Consider the following 19,287-nt stretch of genomic DNA (forward strand, 5'->3'; position numbering starts at 1 on the left):
ACTGCTGGCTTAGTCCATGGAGTTGTTGTTACTGCCTGGTCAACCATAAGGAAAAAAAAAAAGAAGAAAAAAACCCCCAGCAATCTAGAACAGATACAGAGAAAAACTGCTTAGATGCTATGGGAATGAATGTTTTATCTTGCAAAGGAAACAAAAAGAATGTGACTTCTTTAATCTGCCAAATTGGAAAATGGATCCCTGTAAAATTAGTATGGCAAGGAAAACGACTGCCCAGGTCTGCACGAGCAGAAGTGGAAGAATGAAGACAGAGGTAGAAACTTAACTACTGGGATGAAGAGAAGGAGAAAGTCAGGTAAATACAGGGGAAGGAATATCTGAGCTTAAGGTGGAAGTCGCATGATGAGAAGAAGAGAACTCATATCAAGCAATATTTTTATTTATCTTAGTTCTGTACCTGGTGCTTATATAATGTAATAAACTGGCAGACCTATAAAAATCCCATGTAGAGAGCAATCAAACAAGCATCAGTCTGTTTTCCATGGCTGATATGTCTGGTAGAAGTTGACCTGTACTGCCTAGGAAGCGAGGCACTTGTCTGAATAATAGACAGCACATTTCTTTGGCAGAAGACAAGTGCATGCAATGGGTGAGTTAACATGACTGACAGAGTTCTCTTTATAATAGTTCAAGTTAAGGGAATTTATCTCTTTCTCTTCAAGAAATTTGCTGAAAGATAATATTCCACCAAACAATTTCAACTACAAGCTCTGGTAAAAGTATTTCTTAGGGTAGGATTTTGGTTTTGTTACCTGGACCAAATAAGGAGTTTTAAAAATCGTTTTATCGTCTGGAATCTTATTTTAAGTCTCATGCATGGCATTCTAAGGATGTTTGGCAAAGTATATCTAAAAATACAATCTTTCATACTGTTTATTTGAAGTGTTTTAAATAATTGATCTTGTGTAATATTATGGCGTCACATACTGTAGCTCAGCAATCAGAAGCATATTCTCCACACTAAGCCTTAAAACCAGAAACAGAGACTCACATAATTCTTCCTTTAGACCAAGCCTTAATATTGTAATTTTGAGTCATAACGTTTAAAAACTATGGTTGTGGTTTTTGATCCGCTGAATGTCTTTCACTGTGCTTTTTAAGAAAGTAGATGGCAAAGATGAGTATTCCCAGTAGCAAACAGTATGACAGAATAATACATAACATAATGATGTTGAAAAGTAAGCAATATCAATCTTTAAACTGATTGTATCTGCTATGGACATTACATGGCTGTGTGGGGGTTTATCTTCCAGAAGAGATTCTTCTGGGGGTATTTATGAAGTTTTCCTTGGTTTTATAGGGGTTTGGGTTTTTTTATCATCAGCTTCAGTGCTTCATGATCTAACATGAGCTGAGTCCTCCCCCATCTGTGTATGCATACTCTAAACAAGTAGTCCCCTTTTATAGCCTTATTTATGTGGGGGCATTTACATCCCCTGATGTAAACAGGGAACTTGAGTATGCACAAAAACTGCTTATTAAAGAAAAAATGATTCAAAGTGTGAATCCCAGTAATAAAATAGAAACTTAGCAGGACCTTCATGAAAAATAGAGAAATTGTGTCCTCGCATTTCCTTTCCAAACTCTCTGTTGTTCTCTTCTATCAGATGTATGTTTGCCCCACTGTGATGTACAGAATTTACTCTTTGTAGAAACCTCTAGTTCTGCTTCTAATATTCAATCTCCATGATCATTGTGCATCTCGGGGATTCTTTTTTTCATTTCAGTGGCAAAAATCTGTCAGCTGAGTCCTTCAAATTCCCTAAAGTGATTGAAAGTCATCTCTTGAAAGATGCTAGAAAATCAACATTGGTTTCTCTCCACCTCCTGATATCTTGTTTCTATTCTGATTATAGAGTTGCCTTCTGGTAGTCTTTTGGTAAACAGGTATCAACTGATACAATTAATGTAAAACTCTTAGATTTTCTGTCTTAAACTCCTATCTTGTTTATGAAAGCTAATATGCAAGATGGTTTGGATTCTTCTGGAGTGTCTGTCAGACTCCTTCCTGGTTTCAGTAAAGAACTGGTCTCCTGATCATCCCTGGTGTATGTATGTTAATTTTTTTTCTGAGTTCCTCCTATAAGGAGTTTCAGGTTTCCTTTTGAGAGGGATTCTGCACATAGTTGACACCTGAGAGTCTTCTGCAGTATCTGGATATGGGGCCATGTCATATGCAACTCTACCAAAGACAGCATGAAGACTTGCTTCACGCTGTGTCATGCCATAGAAGTCCCTCGCTGGCCAGATACAGATCTGTGTGAATGTAGGCAGCTCAGTCCAGAGACATATCTCTCTGTGCGTAGATACAAGTCAGGAGCTGGGACTTCGTCCCTGGAGTGATCTAAGAGAATTAACAGTAGTAGCATTGATTCAGGAGATCTTTCAATCCTGTATTCCTAACAGGCAAAAGATATAGGCACTTCTATGAGCAAATCTAGCAATTCATGAGCATTAATGTAGGTATATGAGATGCACATATAATATCTGAATACAAGATGAAGCCAGTTATCCAGACTCAGGTGTGACATTTTCCACTGGTAACTTTTTGGGGTGCAGTTCAAGTTCTGAGTTAAATACATCCAGTGAATCATAGCACAGATCTTTGCACATATATATAACAAATTCTTTATCTAATATATAAAAATAAATGGATAATACTGCTTTGTTTTCCAACAGAATTCTAAAAATTACTTCATGCATATGCAACGTACCTAACTTATTTTACTGTTTCATTAAGGTCTTGGCATTGACAATAGGACATCTTTACCGCAGAGCAAATCTTCTCCATGGGATGATACATTTTTCAATATATCTATGCATGCAGCAATCCGACATGGAAAATGGAAGTTACTAACTGGATATCCAGGTAATGAAGTAACTTATTTTTGTACAGCGTGTCATATATCCCACCCGACCCAAACATATTTGGATTCTGTTTAATATATTTTCATTTATTTTAGTTATTCTGCTGACTTCTCAGGTTTTTGATTACGTGCAAAAATCTAGACAGGGCACTTCTAACATCCAAATAACATATTCTTTCATTTTGCAAATATTTTGTATAAAGTTACTCTCACAGTAGTGGAAAAACTATCGTAGAATCATAGAATAACTCAAGTTGCAAGGGAACCATAAGGACCATCAAATCCAAGAAGAAAGTCCATGAAATTAATTTATATGAAATTAAGTTACATGGAAGTTTGAATCCTGATGGTGCAGCATTTTTGTATAAACAGGACTCCTGTATAGGTAGCCCTGGACTAGAGACGCTCTCGTGCTGGGCTGGAGTTAAGGAATGCAGCAACAGTCACTGGCCAGTGACTTGTTAAGGGACCTAGTGAATTCATCAATTAACCTATAACTCTGTGTTTCCACAGTGCTGCTTCGTATCTGAGAATTAACCCTTGGTCTGTTCCTGTTTCTGCAGGTTGCAGTCATTGGTTCCCTCCACCATCTTTGTTCAATGAGTCAAAGATTCAATCACCTGATCCACCAACAAAGAGACTTTGGCTGTTTGATATTGTTCATGATCCGGAAGAGAAAAATGATGTGTCTGAAAAATATCCTCATGTGGTGGAAAAACTGCTCTCACGGCTTCAGCATTATTATAAACGTTCAGTGCCCGTGTTCTACCCTGATGAGGATCCCCACTGTGATCCAGCAGCAACTGGGGTTTGGGGTCCTTGGGCATAGTGCACAGCACTGCATCCTGCAAAACAATCCTGTAACAGAATCTGATTTATGGACTCAGGGTCCTAGTCACATATTTCTTACCTTGGTTATTAAACTATTGCTAATTGTGAGCTCAGTCCTTGAGTAATTCAGTATTTCTTACTGTTAAAATATGTTGGGAATCTTAATTTCAGTCTTTTCCCACTCTCTCCTTCCCAGTAATTGTATGTGAAATGTTGGTAAAATTCTAAATCTGTTGTTCAAATATTCTTTGTCCAGAATATGGTTTTAATGCAGAAGGTAAAACATTGCCTCCCTCCTTGAAAGAGATTACTTTTCTTAAAAAGTTGCGATGAATCATGGCAGCAGGGACATCCAGAATGCATCCATCTTGTGGAATAAATGGATTTTTTGTTTCATTTTTGTCCAGAAGATAAATTTTGTTGGAAACTGTTATATATCTGTAAAGAACAGAAAAAAAATACAACAGATTACATAGTTTTTGCCTTTAACATGCACTTCCATTCAGAAAAGGGAACAGACAGAAATCTCCCACGGTAAAAAAACCAAAACCTTCCAGAATACAGTAAAATCCCTAATTCTTGCTCATGTTGATGTATCGAACTGGTGTGGAGGGTGGCGGTCAACTGCAGTGCAGGGCTGTTAGGCAGAGGGATGTTGACAGGCTGAAGAAATGAGTGAACAAAGATTTCATGAAGTTCAACAAAGGCAGACTCCTGCACTTGGAGGGGAACAGCCCCATGCTGGAGTACACACTGGGCTATGGCCAGATAGAAAGCATTTTTGTGGGGAAGAAAAATCTCAGCATCCTGCTGGACAATAAATGGAACAGGAGTTGCCATGTGCTTTCTTGGTGAAGAAGACCAACCAAATGTTGGTCTGTATAAGCAAGAATGTAGCCAGCACATTAGAGGAAGTGTTTATTTCCCTCAAGCAAAGCATCACGTTTTGGGCTTCCCTGTACAAGAAAAGTATTGATAAATTGGAGTGAGTCCAGTGGAGCACCATGAAGATGATAATGGGGAGGAGAGAAAATGAGAGGAGGTTAAAGAAATGGGTTAGTTTATGCTGAAGAAGAAAAAGGGGAAATTTTTATCATCAGCTACCTAATGGGAGGGCATAGAGAAGATGAAGCCAAACTCTTCTTAGGGGTGCACAAAGATTAGCAGCACGCAGGGAGCACGTGGAGTTCCAATTCAATAGAAGAAATGGAAAAAAAAATAAAAATTACACCCTGAGGTTAGTGAAATATGGGAACTGCGAGGCTATGGCATCTCTGTCCTTGGAGATGTTCGGTCCTTGTTTGGAGATGACCCTGAGCAATGTGATCTAACCCTGAAATTGGATCGATTTTGAAGTTGGCCCTGCTTTGGCGGTGGTGGTGAGGAACAACCAGGTGACTTCCAGAGGGCCCTTTCTGCATGAATTATTCGATGATTCTATGATGAACAAAACCTTACTTTTATTGCCTGCCTGGTGAGTACCCTGTCTTTTCAGATTTTGTTTCTTTATTACCATAGTAGACAGTTTTCATCCTGAAGTGGGCTCTGAGCCATGAAGAAACGAGGCCAAGCAACATTTCTCAGTTACTCATCAAATTGATGCAAGATCAACCCACCAGCTCTGTTAATGTCTCAAACATCTGGAGTCTGGCCAGAGTTTTGGTACTGCTTCTCAGTGTTCTTAGCCAAGTTCTCAGGCTGCAGAGCTCTATGTGTCATCCTCTCCAGAAAGCAGGGATCTAATTGCCTATTTTCTGGCTCCAGGACCAACTCCTATAAATTGCACTGAAATTTTGCACATCTTTTCCTAGTTTTCTTCAGGAGACTTGTGCTAATTTTTAGCAAACAGAATTCATGAAGAGGCAGACTTGACAGAATTTGTGCTTTTTTTTTAAAAATAGAAAGATAAAGTATGGAAAAGATGAAACTCAGGAAAACTGAAAATGCATATAAAAATGAACAGAAATTCCTGCTTTCTGATACAGCTGATTCTCCATTATACTGTCTTAAACCTAGCTTGCCTTTTCCACCTTTGATGTTTTCCTACAAGTAGAAGTGAAGCCAAAGCTCTCCATAAGCCCGTTCAGCTGTTTGTCTTTTTCCCAAAAAGCCTAATGTTTATCTCTCTCCTTTGCCACTTCTGCTCCTTTTATTTTTTCTATTTATTTAATTCACGCTCTTCACCCTTGAAGACAGGGAAACAAAAAAAATAGTTTGGGAGGAAATCATTCTCCTTTAAGTGGGCAATTGTATATTCTCTGTGGTTTGGTTGGATATGTTAGGGAAATGGTATTAGACCAAACTTCCAAGCAGGAAGGTACAAATACGTCGGTTTACCTAAAAGGCTTTTGAAACATACCCAACAGCAGCCAGACTGCTGAGGCTTTTGAGCCTCCTGGGGCAGTACAGGGGAAGCCTCCACTGTGATGGAGGAGGAAGGATGAGCACTCTCATCATCAGCTAGGTAAGTATTTTGCTTATAGGTGCATGGGCTACAAGTTGTGAATTAGACAACTTGTGAGTTAGAAACCTCATGAATTAAGGGATGAAGTAGTGAATTCACACGTCAGACTAGTCAGTACGCAGGGGATTGAGCCCTTGTTTGATGCATGTGTTTGTTTTCTTTCCTAATGACCTCATAAAATAGTTCCCAGAGTATGTTGTCCTGTAAATTTGACAGATCCAAATGGACCGTGACAGTCTTGGCTTCACAGCGCAGCAGGAGATTCTTTTGAAGATTCTTTATGATAACTGAGGCTCAGGGTCTGTTATTTGCTGACCACAGCAGGGGATGAAAAACGTAAGCAACACAACTTTTTTATAAGCTATTGCATCACCTTGACAAAGCTTGCATCTTCCTTCAGTAGGTGTAGAAAACCCTTATTGCAGTTCCCTTTCCTAACTATTGCAGTTTGTTTATTTTATACCAATGTAATGATATATGCCAGTTTATAACTTATCTTTTTAGTACTGCAACTTTAAGTTTCATATGCTAATTTTCGGCAGCATATAGTTAGTAACTTGGTTTGGAATATGGGATTCTGAAAGAATAAGGTGTCAAATCACCTTGCGCAACTTTTAGAGTTACTATTTCTGTATGTTATGCATTAATGATATGGGTTGGCCTTCAAATGCTTTTTAGAAATACATATCAGAGGTTCCATCTGTTTAGTACTCCATTCCTCATTTGTTCAGAACGTGTTGGTTAATTTATTCTTGCAGTCAAAATGCAGATGGAGAAGTTGACAGCCGTTCCCCAGTATATAAGGCAAGTAGATCCAATGAATTTACATTATTTTCACTTGTGAAAGAGTTGGCTGATTTTCTTATAGCACGTATTTATTTAGCACTCTGTCTACACAAGCAGACATGTAAGGCTAGAAAGCTAACTTCTCAGTCAATACCCACATATAACATTTTAGTTTATAGTAGCATGCACAGGATGTGGTTGCCACAACAACAAGGGACTGGACTCAGGGGCTGCGGGAATTTCTGCCCTACATTCCTGTGTGTCACTCAGTGTTCGGCACTCGTGTTACATGAGGAAAGATGTTGGCTTACCCACAAAAATGGGAACTTTTGTTAGTGATATTTTTATTACAGGTACTGTTCTTTTTATGCTGATATCAAATTTCATGGAAAAGAAAGACACACCAACTAACTTCTAACAGCTCAAGTAATTAATGGGTTTGAGTCTCCCATCAATGTCAGCACCTTGGCTAAAGTCAGAAAGGATAAAGAACATCTAATTTTAATTTCAGAGGTAAGTAGAGCTTTTATATGTTCTCTTTTCTCTATGTCCTGCAATCTGTATTTTAATATCTTGCTGACATCCTAGTTCATATAATTAATCTACTAGGAGGAGATTGTGGTGTATCACTATCATCTGTAGGTATCAAATTCACCCCCTATTTTGTCTTGTTGTATTTTAAAATCTGAGGATTAATTATTTTCTTAGCTACAGTACACATAATTATTTATTTCCTAATTATTTTCCATGGGTGGTCCTTAATAAAATATTTTAATTGAATTGGGTTAGGGAAAAAAAACATCTGGCTGACACGTTTAGGTTGGCATCTGCAAAGAGTTGTATACTGCTCAGTTGTTTCAAATTGAGAAATACAGAATTCTTTATATATTTTGTGGTTACTTGAGTAACATTCAAAAATGCAAGCATTTTGAACTCTCTAAATAAAACTTCATTTCATCCCTTTCCAAGTTAAGATTCATTCTTAATCTAGCAAACATCTGAGCATTTTGAATTCAGAAGTCTTCATTTTTATATTGCAGAAATTATTTAAGCTTCAGAAAAGTAACCAAGTTTAGGAAGAACGCTCACACTGGCTACTCATTTTGCATTGCTTATTTACAAAAGGGTGCAGACAAACAAGGAAGGGACAATTTTATAAGCAAAACAGAAGGTCTGGAGCTGTTCTTGAGTCAAAGGCCCTATATTCAGTCTGAAAATACTTTGTCCAACTTTCCTGAAGTCGATAAACGGGTCTTGGATAAAACTCGGAGTTTAATCCTCTTCAGAATCTCTGAACAGAAGAAGTTTAAAGTTAAAAAAACAGAAGAGTTTAAGCCCTTGTGGTCTGTGTGGATTTGAATCTCCACAAGCAGTCCCTGTTGGCCTCTGTGAATTTGCTTCTCATCTTACTTTCTGACAAAGTGGTTTAATGGTAGTAAGGCTACTAAGGATATTCCTAAAGCTCTTCCATGTAAGAAGCAGTAAATGAGCTTGAGGTTACACAGAGAATCATATTAGACCTGTGCCAACCTATTGCTGATTTACCAAAGAGACCTGATGGAAGGGGTCATAGTGACAGAGCCACTGATATGGCAGGTGTGATGGAGTCTGGCATGGGAGGACATGCGATCTGCACGTGTAGCCATGTCTGTGGGTCTAGGGCCAGGGAAACCCAAATGAGAAATAGGCAAGTGAATCACAAAACACAGAAATCAAACAGTCTAAATGAAAGAAAACTTGACAAAGAAAAAAATATATAGTGTCAAGCAATACATGATGATCCAGAATCTAACTGTAGGTGTGGGCTGTGCTTAGCCTAGGAGCACCAAACCATTTCCAAGACGCAGCAGTTGTCGAGGGAGAATTCATTTTCCTGCCTACCTGCTCCTTTGGCAGCCCACCGCAGGCCCTCCTCCAACTGGCCCCTGAGCCTGTGTCTCTCTCATAACATTAACCTTAGCTCTGACGTGATGGAGGGGTCGGAGCACCCTTTCTTACACCCCAGCCCTTCCCTTGGCAGCCCCTTTGCAGCCCCACCTGAAGTGGACCCATAGGTTTCATGTCTCTGTAGCTATAAATAAGCTGAAGTTTGCAATGAGAAAGTAGTGCTTTTGCTAGGAGAAGGGAAAAAAAACCCACCAATTCTAAGTCTGAGGATGCTTTTAAGGAATTTATTTTTTGTCCATCTGGTTTCCAACTGAGCATTTTAACTCTTTCAGCTTACTTTCTTTGTCAGCTGCTGGCAGTGGACTTTGTTCAGTTTTGGGTTGGGTTGTTATGTGGGGAGATCCTGGTTAAACGTACAGTGTAGAGAGTTCCTGGGGTCCCAAGCTGCTTTTTCTGATTCCAGTGCTCTCACATGTCTTCTTCCAGTGCTGTACAATGCCTGTATGCGCTCATCTACATCGAGCAGAACTGCTGCAAGCAACAGTAAAAAACGTTTTGGCACGAAGCAGGCAGAGTGAGTCAGCCAGCCAACCACGGATGGATTCAGTGACGGCCTTTGTGATAATTGCATACCGTGGTTAGCAGAGGCAAAGAGGATGATGCATTAAGTTCTTGTTGCGTTAGTGTTCCCTCCTGAGAGTGTTATTTTTGCGGGGTGGAGTGGAGAGATATTGGAAAGGTTGGCAATATATCTGCTGCCAAGTTTCAAAAAAGTGACTACCGGCTGCCATCATCAAAGCAGCTACCGGATGTTGATCCCCTAATTCTGGCTAAACTCAATAGCAACAAAGGCAGCTATATTTTGTCTGAAGGACTATAGTTAGAAAAAAGTATGGTCAGAATCGCTAGATTTGGATCTAAGGAATGCAGTGCTTATTTGGACGAGTCTTCAAAAGCCACAACAAGGTACTACACCAAAGCCACAGATCTGGGCTGCCAGATTCTGGCATTCAGGACAGCGATAAAAATAAAAGAGCTCTGTCTTGCTTTGTGCCATGCATTCTTGTGATTTCTTCAAGCAAACAAGGAGTGAGAACGCAGTGAATACACGTACAAAGTAAGCTGTGTTCGGTATTCAGCAATGCTTGTTGAGTAGTTTTGGGCATAGGGCCCACGGTAATGAATGGAAAACTTTGATCAGGACATCTGTGGCCTGCTTGAATCATTTCATGGGATCTACAGTTCTGCCGGGAACATCTCACGATGGCCCTATTAACCAGGGATGCTGGAGCCTTTCCTCATTGTGTATGTTTTCCCAGCATACTCGTGAAGTAGGAGTCATCAATTTTTATTGGATAGAAAGCTCTGAAATGGCTTATTCAAGGACATCTGAGCCCTTAAGTTACCCTTACATTTATCCTGCCTTGCTGGGAAAAAAACTTTAACAGGTCTCCCTGGATGATGATAAGATGAATGTTGAGAGCATTAAGTCAGAGGCTTGATTTCACTTCTAGCAGACATACTCTAAGTTCCAGCATGACTCTACTTAACTCACACAAATATCTTTTTTTTTCCCTCTATAAATTACAGTAATGGCAGTTCTGTGACTCCAGACTGTTTTCTCGATGTTGCTCACCAGTGTGGGGTTATCTGTGAAAACAGTCAGTTTCTGGAGGATCATCATTTTTTCCCCTCTGCCCTGCGTATTAGTGGTAAGAGGCTGTGAAAATCATAAGAACTGCCATCCCAAGAACCATGAAAACAGTGTTGCCCTATAGGTGGCCCTTACAGATGTACTGAATTCTCACTTTAATTCTTATCCCCTTTGCTTTGTTTTCAAATATTCTGTTTTACATGTCATACTTGATTGATAAAGCAGTGTCTGAAATATTCCCAAGGTGGCTATTAGTCTGGTCTGGTCACACCCCGCCGCCCCAGCAGTGACATGTTATAGAAACAAAGTCATTCTCCTGCCTTTTCAGTTCTGTTTTGGCTTTACTCTATAATGAAGAGAGCATGGTCATGGTATATTAAACAACTGGATAAAAGCAACATATACATTACCATTATTCTGCTTCTAGCTAAAGCTCCAAGACTAATATAGTGGAGAAGCCTGGCTAAGAATTTACTGATAGTTTTCTTTTGCCATAAATTCAGCCTCAAAAAAAAAAATCCAGAACAGCTGAAATGGCACAGCCTTTGGCTGAGTAAAAAATAGGCACATTTATAATATCAAAGAAGACTTATGAAAATATCCCAGCTGGATTTTGAAAAATGTAGGAGGGAATAGAGTAGAACAATTGCATTTCTGTTTATATTTGCCCTACAAAGTATCCCACTCTGAAGAAACATTTGCGTAAGTAAATGGTTGAGAGATTGTCTCTTAGAGGCAGCAGGTATAAGGCGTCTGAAATTCCTTTGAGTTATAATTGCTTGTTAACAACAGGATTTTTTGGTAATGATTTCTGCCCACAATACACAGGGATTTAACATATATTATTTTAGGTGGAGAAGTTTTTAGAATTCACCCTTTTTCTGTATTTACTTTATAATAAAGAAAAGGGCATGGTATAGTAAAAAAAATTACTAAAACCAACATTTTCTTTAATGAGCATTCTGCCACTAGAAAATGGAGAGCATTTTCATGCAAAAAGGAGGAGTTCCTATGTAAATGTTTATTCCATTTATAGCAATAAATAAAGTTGCAAGAAGCCATCTATCTGGCTGTAAAGACTGAGTGAAGTGTTATGAGACAAGTCTAATTATTAACCCACAAGTATTATTGAGGATTTTTGTACTATTCAATGAATTAAGCATTTTTTGTTTAAATTGTGACATAAAGTATGTATGAATGCAATTCAAAACCCAAATCCAAACAAAGCAAGCTTCTACTTCATCTAAGTTTGTTGTACTCCTAAATTTCACATTTTGGGTCTCTGGTTCTAAATACCAAGATGAAATTACTCAATGCAGTAGCATGTATTTTTTCAGAATCAGTGATGATGCTGAGACCCTGCTATAACAACATTGTTTAACAGCCATTCTTCTCATGTCCTATAGAAATATATTTGTAAGCATCATGAACTGCTAGCAAAAGCTGACTTTTTAATAGCAGCCACTATCCGTCCTTTTACTTAATGTGATTTAATGACATTTGTTTGATGGCATGTTCAAATAAAGTAATGGCCTCTTTTTATATGTAAGTGTTGGTTTTAACCGTAGTTTATTTTCATTGTGCTTTGCATAACGTACTGCTGATGTATATTAGAATAAAAGAAGATGTTTTGGGAACACTCGGTTTCAACCTAAACATTAGCCCAGCCATAAATGACTATCATATAGCAATAATCATCAAAACCCGAGATGTAGCACAGATCTGGCATTGTTTAGCTCCGTTACCCTCAGCCCCAAAAGCACACACAACTGCAGCAGCCTTGAAGCGTTGCTTCCTTCCACTGCTATGTTAGAAGCTGATTACTGCATCATCAGAGAGAAAGTCACAGTAATTCCACTCAAAACCATAGCTTCAAGTAAATGCAGTGCTCATGAAAGATCTTTGCCCATGAGCTGCACTCAGAAGATTATGAATTAATTAACGATTAACATATGTGTGTCTTAGTTGCCCATAAGAGACAGAGCTGTGCCAAAAATGCCAAAGGCTGTGCCTTTTGGAAAAGCTTTGTTCAGGATGTTGGTCACTCAACCTGAGTGCAGCCATGGTTCCAGCTTTTTTTCTGAACCGGCCCAGTCCAGTTGTAGAGCGGAATTAAAGATTCCCATTTACAATATAAACTGGAATTATGTTATCAGTTCGGGGAAAACTCTTTGATTCTTGTTCGCTGATAAAGTTATATTTGTTGTGGAATCATGGGCCTATTTGAACAGTAATGTGCTGACAAGATGTGATGTGCCAGCAACTGTTATCCTGTCACTGTTGGAAGACAAGAAACTTACTCCCTCAGTTAATAGCGCTCCTATTTTTCAGATCTATATGTATTTCTCAATTCTTGTTTAATGTTATTTTAGTTTTTTCTTTGTGTGTTTATCTTTAGAGTAAAAGTTAGCTAGGTGTTACTCCAGAGAAAGATATTGAACATGCATTTATTCATAGAACTTCAGTTTCAAACCAGAACTGCTAATATTAGGAACTATCATTAATAAAATTTACTGCCCTGAAAATGTTGTAATCTCCATGTCCTCATCCTTCTGCTCAAAAACATGGAAATGAAAGAAGTTTTTCCATAAAGATCAAATGATAGCTATAAAACCTAGAATGGAAAAATATGTTTAAAATAGAATTTTCTTTTGGTAGGCACGTAATAAAGCCCATACAGACAGACAGACCAGTAAATTTGGTAGATTTCTATACTTCTAAAATGGGCCCATATTTAGCTTTACATTACTGCATAGAAATCAAGTTCCAAAAAGCCATAACGGTGGCTACTGTTCTTTCCCTTAGGGTCCGAACAAGGAAATCCAATGTCTACTGGTCAGCGGTAGGAATTCCACTTTGTAATCTGACACTCTTCATTCCTCTCCTCTCAAAGGCAGTAAACCAAAAAATTAAAGGCAGAACAGATTTTCAACAAATCGTGTAGCATTTTCAAATCCTCACGCACCTTTAATGATTTGTTGGCATGTACAGACTGAAAGCTTCGTGACCTGGCCTTTCTCTTGTCAGTTCCTGCTCTCATCACATCATCTGGTTATGCATGTTTCACGGGGAATTCATGCTTTCACGTTTCTCCGATTTCACCCCTATTGTTCCAGACTCTTCAGGAATAATCAGAGTCATAGAAGAGCCAAGATCTTCACGTTAGGAGGCTGATATAGCTCTGCCTTAGCCAACTGAGCTATGCTAGTTTATACCGGCAAGTCCTATGCAGTTATTAGAAAGATATTAGTCCCTTTTTTCTATATTTTTATTTCTGGTCTCTAGCAAGCATGTGGCGGTGGCATGCTTCTGCATATTTATGTAGCAGTAACAATCGGATCTTTTCATGCGCAGAGTGAGTAACTCCACTTTAGTCAGCCTGTAGTTTCTTTCTGACAGACTTGTTATTTCCCTGCCGATGATGTGGTGATGGCTAAGGCCAGCTATACAATTTAAAAACAGACAATTTTTTTGCGAGCACAGTACGTCTATCCAAGCACACTTCTGTCCTAACAGCACATAACCCTACTCACCTGATGACCACTGGTTGTAGAACATGGTTGTAGCACACTGGATAGAGCAAACATGTTGCTATACAGTTTTCCTTGCTGCTATCATTTCTGTTTATTCATCTTTCTGTGATGCTGTAAATGATGGATATATATTTTTAGAGGGGTCACTGCAAAGTCTAAGTCTAATTTCTTAGTTTGGACTAATAAAGTCATCCAGTTGCTTTGGCTGCTTGTTCTGGATTAGGATTTATTCAAGTTCATGCTGGTGTCAGCATGCCCTCTGACTTCATCGGAAGACCTCAGGCCTATCTGAAAATATCAGATTATTTGCAATGAAAGACTTACCAAGCATGACACGAGCTGCAAACTCAGTTGGAATTGTATAAAGTTCTGTAAGATTTGTTTGTAGTAGGAACAAATGTAGTAAGGAGAGCAGTATTAGGAAATCTCTGGTTGCTGTTCTTTATGCATTCAATATATGTGCTTCAGTGTATCTGTATATGTTGAAATTATGGATCCTTAAGGTATCAATTTTAGGAACATTTCTTAAAACTGTGGTATTTGCTGGACTGGTCTAAGAAGTTCTGAGAAGTCCACTGCTGCAGCAAGTACAAATTTTTTGGGAAATCATAGCAAGGTTTTGGTGAATTCTTACACCTTGGGTTTCAGTACATCCCTATAGTTGACACCTTTGATATACGACATTTAGCTCAGCTCCATACCCAAACAACAGCAGAAACTATTTATGTAAATCAGCAAAATAAAAGCCTGCACATGTCTGTATGTTTACTATAAGGAGGCTGCAATAGAAAATTCCAGCATAATGACTATGCTTATGGGAAATGATGTGGGTATTGTTCATTGTCACTTTTAATTGCCTGCAAGGCAGAGAGAGATTTAGAAGAGAATGCATTGGCAATTAATACACCCTATTCTTAATAGATCCACCACCTTAGACTTTCTGCACCACCTTCTGAAATCAGCTGCTGGGAGGAAGGAACACTGGCATTAGCACAAGGAATTGCATTCTCAGGCTCTGCACTCTGTTAATTATGAGCCTGAGACTCATGATTACTGGTGATTAATGTTCCTTTATGTTTTGCTAGTTTCTTCCTTGGGGGAAAAGATCACATAAAGCTGAAGTACTTGCAAATAACTATTGATAGTAATTGATGAAAATTTTTTAAAAAAAGTTATTTCTAAATTTGTTACTGACAAATTAAGAATCAAATGCTTGTCAGAGTGTGTCATTTAACTAAATCAGATGTACATAACTGCACTTAACTATTCTAACTGCTTCTTTTTCCCACACTGTTGTTTTATTTTTTTTAAACTTCAAAGTCTCCAAATTCCTCCTGATTGATGCACTGATATTTTAACAATGTCTTTGTTGTGTACTGCAATCAGACAAGTGCTAATCCCCTTGCGGAATCTGGCAGGGCTGTGGGAATCTTCCAGCCATAATTGTATCTCTATCGCAAACGTGATGATATTGTCAACTTCAGCTGAGTTGACAGAATGTGCTGTTGGTGTTGAGGGTGGATTATATCAACTTTCTCTATTGACTCACGAGTCTAAGGGTCATTCATTTATACATTCTTCGCTGTCTGTGGTAGGGGTTTTTTTTTGGTACTGTCCTAGAAGACGTTAGAGAAAAAAATGCCAGCTGAATTTAAACAAAGAAAGACTGTAATAAGAAAAACTGAAAGAAAAAGCCATCAGGAAATCCTAACTACACAGTTAAAATAAAATTACTAGGGAAAAATATGGATGGTGAATTAGTGAAACTGAAGTTTAATGGACATGCTAATGGGGTAACAAAGACAACTTTCATTTTTATTAGTTTGAGCTTGAAGAGAAAAATAAAGCAAAAGATGCTGAATGTAGTTGCACATACTGCACAACCGTGGGGCCCCAAGTCTTTGGTTTACATATTCAATCATTTACAAATTATTTTAGCTGAACACTAATGTGCTTGTTTTTCTTTAACAGTTTCTAAGTGCAGAATAATTCCACTGTAAAATAATTTTTGGGGCAATGGATATTGCATCTGATTGATTAAATGCCTAAATGTGTAACCTCCTCATATTTATTCCGTTTTTGGATCTCGCCTCAGTCCACAATTATAATTTGTTCAAATTCTGGCATGGACCATCTGTTTCTCTGTTACATGGTTTTCCCAAGTACAGGGAAAAGTCTTGATTTTTATGCAAGTTACTCAGCAATTCTATTTTCTCTGTACTTACATAAAAAAAAAGGAAGATACCTGTCACTGAAAAGATTTAGTAGACTTACGACTTGCAAAATATTTTTTTGCTGGATTTTATTTTCTATGACCAGACCATGAAGAAATAAATCTGCTTGTTGTTTGGTTGTTGGTTTTTTTCCTAAGAGGAAGTGGTTAATTTATTTTGATCATGATAGCACTAATGGAGGTCAGGGCCATTATTGTTCTTTAATTAATTTGAAAGACAAGAGAAAAAAAGATCCCTTATTTGTTTAACTGTGTATACTGTATCTGGGCTGCCTGAAGTCCACTTGGCCTACAGTTGGTTTCAGCAAGACCTTGATTTGGCTCTGAGTCAGATGTTTCAATTGAAATCAGATAGCCAAAACCACAAGAATCCAACTTGTTAGAAATTGTGACTGTTCCAAAAATGTGAATCCACAAGACTGGCAAACACACAGTAAGTAGAGGACGTACATAAAAGCTTCTGCTGTACCCTTAGCTTAGGGTTTTGTTATTTTTGCTGCTGTTACGTCATTGGGAAACCATGTGCACTTTGCCATATGAGATGAGTTTTCTTCGTTTGCTGTTACAAAACCAGACTATATATTCTATGTATTAATAGTGACTTTAATCCTGATTTTAACTGTGTAGTACTTGGTTGGAAACTGATGCGTGGAACCATTTCTTAAGGACCTTGCACCATCTCGTGTCTTCCCACAGCACTTAGAGTGATCATGTGTACCGAGCATGTCCCTGCCACACTGTGAATTCCCAGACAAAACATGATGCTTCCCTTGGAGCAAAGAGGTCTAATTCTTCTCAGTTTACTAAATCATACTTAGAATTTTCTTCTATAGGAATTTCTCCCAGTGCCATCTCAAGGATTCATAACGAAATGCGACTCCCAGGACAGATCACCAACTGAGTTAGTTTTGATGTTAAGGTAAGACATTTGTTCACTTCTCATTCAGTGACTTTGCAGATGCGCCTACCACTTTCTTGTGTAACTGTCGCTCAAGTACTAAATAAGAAAAGGCTGGAAAAAAACTCTTCAGAGAAATAGTACTAACTGAAATATGCCATTTTGTTAAAACTAACTCACCTAGCAAAAACATGTATTTTAAAGGTTTCAGTTGGATAGTTTTGTTTATTACTGTGCAGTGGCGAGCACAGTATTATTCTGTGAACTACACCTGATGTACTGTATAATTATTGAATTTGACCATGATGCTAAGCCCTAAGGTATAGGTAATAGCTAACTAAGATCATTATACAATGAAACTGCAATTTCTATTACTTTGGCTTTGCATGTCAGAATTTTATTTATTCACTACAGCTCTTTATGGATGCTTAGGTACTGTGGGAAAAGCATGCACCAATGACTATGCAACCTATTCTCGGTCAATATGTGCCTTATTTCTCTCTGTAATTAGTTTCTTCCTTTCTCTTTCCTCTTGAGTTTATTAGCCCCATAATTATCATCATTAACAATGTTTACTTTTAATCAGTTGTGGTATTCTAATTCTCATTTCTTATTTCTTTTTCCATATTATTCTCAATAATTACAGTGTCCTTGCAATATCAGTACCGTCTGCAGCTAAGGGGAAATACTTGGTTTCCAACCTATTATTTTGATTCTGTCTTATCTGTTCAAATAATGAAAGCACGAATTCCTAGTACTAATCACTGTAGTTTTTCTTTAATGTTATCTCCAACTAAGCGTTTTCATTTGTGTTTTAATGTACATCATTCATCACTTCTTGAAAAGCTAATTTAATTCTTATAGAGATGAAAAACACAAAAAAGCAATTTAAAGTTTTCTACTTACACACAAAATAGTTAAAGATGCAGTATGACTTGCCAACACCCAGCAGCATGTGAGAGAACCTTTGGGAAATAAAAGGCTGGTTTAGTGCTTGTAAGTGTGCGATCAGAGATCTTTAATTAACTGCCTATAACAGGGGCAGCTATTGCAGACACAAGTTTTATGCTGGAGTCAGAACTGACCATAAAACTGGAATAAGATTATTTGATTATTTCACAGAGACAATGCAGTTGACTCATCAGAAGACAGGGTTGCCACTGAACATACACAAATTCAAACAAATGGCCTAAAAGAGAAATTTAAATCCCTTGTACTGAGGTGGTGCAGTACTATTGATAGTGTAGAGAATTTTAAGGGCTATGAAAAAAATGAACTTCTTCCATGGGAGGCATCACCGTATTTTAAGAGAAGGTTTCAAAGACTGAGTTTTTATAATGTGGCACGGAGAAGCCTGAGTTAAAGATCCTAACAGATCTCCCATGCTGAGATACACAGATATGCACCTGAAGGGTAAATAATCAATAAGGTAAAAGGCAGTGTCACAAAAATGCCAGTCTTTATTTTAAAGGAAATCCAAGAGTAGTGTGAAATACATATTTTAGCACAGGGCTCAGTCCCTAAAAAAAGTTTAGCAGCCTATGGTCCAGAATCTTGAACCTCTAGACCAGCAAAAGCTCCTATTTAGGTCTCATCTATTTATATTGAAGTTAATTTTCGCATTCTTTGATAGAGAGATACCATATCATACAAAGTGATGGATTCAGCTTCCAGGGAATAACTGGAGAAAGACAATGCTCTCTACAGGGAAATGCCATAAATCCTAATTATCAGGCTCCTTCAGCAGGGTTTTCTCAGTCATTAAACTTGTTTTCTAAGTTTGTTTTAGCCAGCATTCTGGTCAGCACAACACTAAAACGCAGTAAGTTAATTGCTAAAACCCAGTAAGTTCAATTACATGGAATTTAAAACCAAAACACTCAATGAACATTTTGTGGCTTAATAATAAATATAAGCTATTATTAAGTTGAAATACAAATTTAGAGTATTACTTCACAGAAATGCCACTTTTAAATGAAAAGGCACAGTATTTTCAAGGAAGCTTCATGCAGCACTATGCTGTATGTGAAGACAAATAAACACTTTAATGTGTTATATGAAAAATAGGAGTCCAATGCATTTATTTGGCTTTACATTATTATCAAAAAAAAGAATT

General features: G+C 37.9%; 1 protein-coding gene across 1 annotated transcript in view; it reads left to right on the plus strand.

Annotated features, from left to right (window-relative positions):
* The window catches only part of ARSB (arylsulfatase B), a 66,447-nt gene extending 62,335 nt beyond the window's left edge, over window positions 1-4,112 (plus strand). Inside the window, exons 7-8 of the mRNA XM_074570628.1 lie at window positions 2,759-2,887; window positions 3,449-4,112. Coding sequence (XP_074426729.1) covers window positions 2,759-2,887; window positions 3,449-3,714 — 395 coding nt within the window. The 3' untranslated portion in view covers window positions 3,715-4,112. The remainder of the gene's footprint in view (window positions 1-2,758; window positions 2,888-3,448) is intronic.
* The last annotated feature ends 15,175 nt before the right edge of the window (window positions 4,113-19,287 follow it).

Source organism: Larus michahellis, chromosome Z (assembly GCF_964199755.1).
Source record: "Larus michahellis chromosome Z, bLarMic1.1, whole genome shotgun sequence".
NCBI lineage: Eukaryota > Metazoa > Chordata > Aves > Charadriiformes > Laridae > Larus > Larus michahellis.